Here is a 4956-nt window from a genome sequence, read left to right as displayed (position 1 = left end):
ACAGTCCGTGCTGAAGTGTGTATTTAAGATTATCCGTAACAAATTGTTGCAAATGTATTATCTTTTCAATTTACACACGGCATCTATTGCACGTCTGTCCGTCCTGGGAGAGGGATCCCTCCTCTGTTGCTCTCCCTGAGGTTTCTCCCATTTTTCCCTTTAAACTGTGGGGTTTTCTCTGGAAGTTTTTCCTTGTACGATGTGAGGGTCTAAGGACAGAGGGTGTCGTATTGTCATACTGATATTCTGTACAAACTGTGAAGTCCACTGAGACAAATGTAACATTTGTGATATTGGGCTATATAAATAAACATTGATTGATTGATTGAACAAATAAAAGCAATGCATTTAAATCCAAAAATGGCAAAATATACTTTGAAATATACAACATTATTTAAGAATAATTTTTGTGGATTATAATTAATGATGCATTAATGTGTTCATCCCTTTGCAGATGGCAAACAACACGTCAGGCTAATTTTAACTACTTTAAATACTGATTTGTAGATTTGTTTTGTATTTTCATAGTATGAATGTGAGAGTAACTTTTTTAAGTTGTAAAGTTGTAAAATAAAAAGTAAATCAAATAAATGTGCTTTATTGATGCTAAATAATCATTGTAAAATAATTTAAATTACAAGTTAATGTTATCGCCTTTTCTTTTGTTTATTATACATTACTTTGTAAGGACAAAATGAACCCCAAAGTTTAATTTTAAAAGATCGTAACTGTAGTTTTGCAATGTTGAAGTTATTAATACGGTTGTATAATTTAGCTTTGCATTAGTGTTTGATTTCCAAAAGAAAGTAGCTGCAGACATTTTACTTTATTTTGGCAAAATCTTTGTAAAGGCAAAAACTAGCAGCTAATGTTACATCCTTTTTTTCCTAAATGACATAGCTTTACATTAGCAAAAACTACATTTTTTTTTTACCGATTACCTAATGTGGGAAATAACTCACACTTCATTCACAAAAAATGTAATTACAGAAATGTTCAATTAAAATATGAAACATTTTTTACAATTAATGCCTCATGAAAACCAAGTATAAATTAAATGATCAGTAACAAAATCAATATTTTAATTTAAATATATGCAATGATATATACGCAACTCTGTTTTTTCTCGACAAAACGGTCAGTGGTTATTTCACAGTGTTAACTAATGGATCAGTCTTCCAGAAAGTCTTCCACCAGCTTGTTGAATTCATCAGTGTACCTCAGGTGGAGATTGTGTTTACCCTCTGGCATCAGGTGTAATCTAGATTAGGGACAAAAAAAAGAATCACATGTTATATTTCCTCATTTGAGGTTTTAGTATTATTGCTGTTTTTAAATGTTTATGTTTGTAGCATCTCACTGTGATCCCTTGATGTGTTTGAGAAGGTATTGTGGGTGGAAGTTGGGCACCATGGGGTCTTTCTCTCCATGAATGATGAGGGTGGGGCAGCTGATCAGGGGCAGAAGTTCCATGCAGATACTCCCTGACAAGACGACAGTAAAGTTAAAATCTTGACTGCTTTCATTACAACAAAACAAAATAAGGAAGCATCTTCAATGTGTTCTCCATGTTTTCCTTGTGCAAAATAGTAGCGGAGATCTTGATGCAAAATGTATTTTTCCCGCATGGTTTTCCGTTTACGTATGTCCTGAATCTGCATCATCATGGTTTCAGTACCTTCGGGTCTTTTTGCATACTGTGCGATCCCATCCACCCAGGCCTTCCAGGTTTTCGCGAAGACTTCTGCTCCGTAAACCTCCTCCATGGGCTGCCTCATCCTCACACTCCACCTGGAGACGTCACGGACCGCTGCGTGTTTCCAACAGACACCCATCCACACATGAGGATACACAGTATAAACAGTTCACACAGTTTGGGACTACATTGGCAGTTAAAGACAATGAGAGGTAGAGAGCGTGTACCCTCGTAGAGCTCCAGGTCCTGCTGGGAAACGAAGGCGTTGGATCCCCATACAACCATCCTGCTGATCAGGTCGGGGTTCTTAGCTGCGGCCATCATGGCGGTTATTCCTCCGTCACTCCACCCCAGGAGAGAGAACTTGTCAAAGCCCAGTGCCTGACAATTAAATGAAAATTACTAAACATTCCTAACAAAGTCCCTACTTTTTTTTACGTTTGATATGCAACAAATGCAGAAATTACAGTGTTTGATTTCAATATTATTCTCTGTCAGAGAAACAGGGAGAATGCATTAGATTTGAGCATTAATGCTTAGTTCTTAGTTATATAATATGAAAAAGGGGTAGGACTTAATAAGTATTTAACATAATAATACTGGGTTTTGTTTTCTTAATATGTTTTCATAATAAAATACAATTTTAGGTTTCTTCTTTTGAGGATATATTAGAGGAGGTATTTTTCGATATAACCTCATTCTTTAACATTTGAGGAAGAGTTTTGCTTATTTTAAGTCTATTAGGTGCAATAGAAAATATATTATGGTATGTTAATTATTATTCTGATGCCACATGGATTTCACTCCACAATCCTGTGGGTTTTTTAGCTGCTGGGACTATTTAATACTGCATTATTTGTATTTGATATCTCCTTTTTTTAGGTTGTCTTTTAATTATTATTATTATATTTTTTAATCTTGCTTTAAGTTTTCCTTTTTTTTTTTTTAAATGGCACTGAACTAAAATGTATGCTCTGATATTTACACACCATCTGTCTTCCAAACATATGATGCTACAGGCTTCTCTGCAAACTTTGCAATTCAGGTGGTAATAATTACAGTATCAACAGGCTGATCAACAGACCTTCATCAGATCCACTGCGTCCTGTGCATCCCTCTCAAAGAAGTCAGGTGGGAAGTCTCTGTCTGGGGGGCGTGACTTTCCGTAACCACGGGGATCCCATCCCACCACAGTGAAGCGCTCCTTATTCAGAGACTTCAGTTGGGGTCCAAAATCAGTCCGAGTGCACCCTGTGGAGGAACATAAAATAACAAAGTTCTGTAAACGATATAAGGCAGAGAGAAGAAGAGGAATGTTTTTGTATTTACCCAGAGCGCCAGGAAGCAACAGCACAGGGTGTTTCCCGCTGCCTGTCTGCTCGTAGAACAGATCCACTCCATTAACACGCTGCCTGCCCAAGGCCATCGACGAGCTGCAGGGAAACACACAGGTAGACTGATTCAGTAATGGTCCTGGTGATGGATAAGAACAGAATAGCTCTCTATTGAAAACGTTGGCTTTCATTAACAGTCACAGAAAATAACAAATATGACAAGAATTACAACAATCATATAGTTCATCTTAGAAGGTAGCTGTACATAATAACATGACAACACTGTCCTTCATGTTTTTCATTGAACTTGAAAAGGTATGATCAGTGGTTTGATGCCATGCACCATTACCAACAATGACAGCTTCTGTTTGAAATGTTCTTGTGATTTTGACAGCTTATTGCTGTACGACATTGTTGTGTTATTGTTCTCAGTCTGTAGTTAGGGCATTATTACAGCTAGGTTGACTCTAATGTGAATGTGATGATTATCTGTCCTGTTTCTCAGCTTGCGACACTACACATCATTGTGATCTGCTGTTAAACAGGAGTCTTGCTGTGAGGATGTCAGGAAGGGGAATGTAATAAATACATGCTGCACAGATAAAGCGACCGAGTACAACATTTAAACAAAACAAAAGTCACAGAGGAAAATGCTTCAGTTAAGACGAAGTCTTGCTGATTTGTGCACTGTGTCAACATGTCCTGATAGAGAATATTCTGTAGGCATTTGGCAGAACTTCCCCTGAGATATTATTTGTTATTGATTTTATTTGTTATTATTGACTGATGTTATTTGTTTTATGATGTAGAACTTGACGTTATTTAAATAAATGTGATAATTTTAAGCATGGCCTACCATTGATAACACAATTGCATCTTCTATATTTTTGGAACTCAGCCCATTTGAAGCAAGGATTGACATCATTGCACTTTTATTTTCTCTATTTCTGAACTGTTATTTGTTAGTGATTTTCTGTTTTTGAACTGATGTTATTTGTTATAGATATATTGTTATATTGTTATAGAACAATACATTTGACCATTTTAAGCTTGGCCTACCATTTTATTGGAGCGATGAGGGACGGGTGGGGCTTGAAAAGGCCCACCTGTTCAAAGTGGGGAATGACAGAAAACGTTTGAGAACCACTGTACTAGAGATGCTGTATGAGAAACCAATGTGCGTTTGGAAAATTGCACAATATAAATCTATTTTAGTAGACCTCAACAATGGAATTATGATCAGTAGAAATGGCCATGACATGGGACCTTTAACAGTGGACATAATGCGCCATCTAGTGGCTTTAAGTCAAGCAAACCTCGAGAGAGATTGTGCTGAAAAGACGAGGAACATGTTGAGTTGCAATTGCAAACCTAGGTTGCAAACAGCAGGGCATTCATTTCCTGTTTCACACTGCAACGCTCCGTGGTTAAAGTCCAGATTAGGGTGTGGATATTAACATGCAAACATCTAACATAATTCCATTACCAGTACGACTGGACAGCTGTCATGGCTCTCTGTATGTCAGTTCTGGGTTTGAAGAAACGTCCTCTCAGTAAAAACAACGCCATTCCTCACGACTCCAGACTGAGCAGGTCTCCGCTGCAGGTCTACAAACGATAAACTAGTTAAAGATTAAACAGAGTCTCTTTCTGACTGCAGTCATGCATTCCTGCACTGCACATTTGTTGTGGGTAAATAGGAAATTGCAGTCAGTTTGGCACTTTCCACGTAGTCTTTTGACATTTAAAAAAAGAGCGAAAGTACGAAAACGAAACGAAAGGCAATACAACGGGAAGGTGTATAGCAGAGGTCGGCAACAGGCGGACCGCGGTCCGGATCCGGACCCAGACGCCGACCTATACAGACCCGGACCTATAATCAATACATTAATAGGGAATTTCAATTTTGACGGGACGATTCTATTT

General features: G+C 37.7%; 1 protein-coding gene across 1 annotated transcript; it reads right to left on the bottom strand.

The window, feature by feature from the left end:
- Nucleotides 1-1060: 1060 nt before the first annotated feature.
- On the bottom strand, nucleotides 1061-4956 carry bphl (biphenyl hydrolase like). The gene is made up of 7 exons (XM_079687222.1): nucleotides 4517-4956; nucleotides 3026-3129; nucleotides 2781-2947; nucleotides 1924-2077; nucleotides 1679-1810; nucleotides 1361-1484; nucleotides 1061-1261 (listed from the first exon to the last, which is right to left on the bottom strand). The coding sequence occupies exons 1-7, from the start codon at nucleotides 4597-4599 to the stop codon at nucleotides 1171-1173; spliced, it is 855 nt and encodes a 284-aa protein (XP_079543348.1). The 5' UTR covers nucleotides 4600-4956; the 3' UTR covers nucleotides 1061-1170.

Source organism: Notothenia rossii (genome assembly GCF_949606895.1).
Source record: "Notothenia rossii genome assembly, chromosome: 1".
Classification (NCBI taxonomy): domain Eukaryota; kingdom Metazoa; phylum Chordata; class Actinopteri; order Perciformes; family Nototheniidae; genus Notothenia; species Notothenia rossii.
This window is presented reverse-complemented; position numbering and strand designations above follow the sequence as displayed.

Bases quoted from the DNA above. Each gene is read 5' to 3' on its own strand.
- bphl (XM_079687222.1), bottom strand. From the start codon at position 4,599: ATGGCGTTGTTTTTACTGAGAGGACGTTTCTTCAAACCCAGAACTGAC. The intron at 2,948-3,025 runs GTAAATACAAAA...GTTCCTCCACAG, and splicing joins GTTGCTTCCTGGCGCTCTGG to GGTGCACTCGGACTGATTTT. The intron at 1,262-1,360 runs GTGAGATGCTAC...TCCCTAATCTAG, and splicing joins AAACACATCAAGGGATCACA to ATTACACCTGATGCCAGAGG.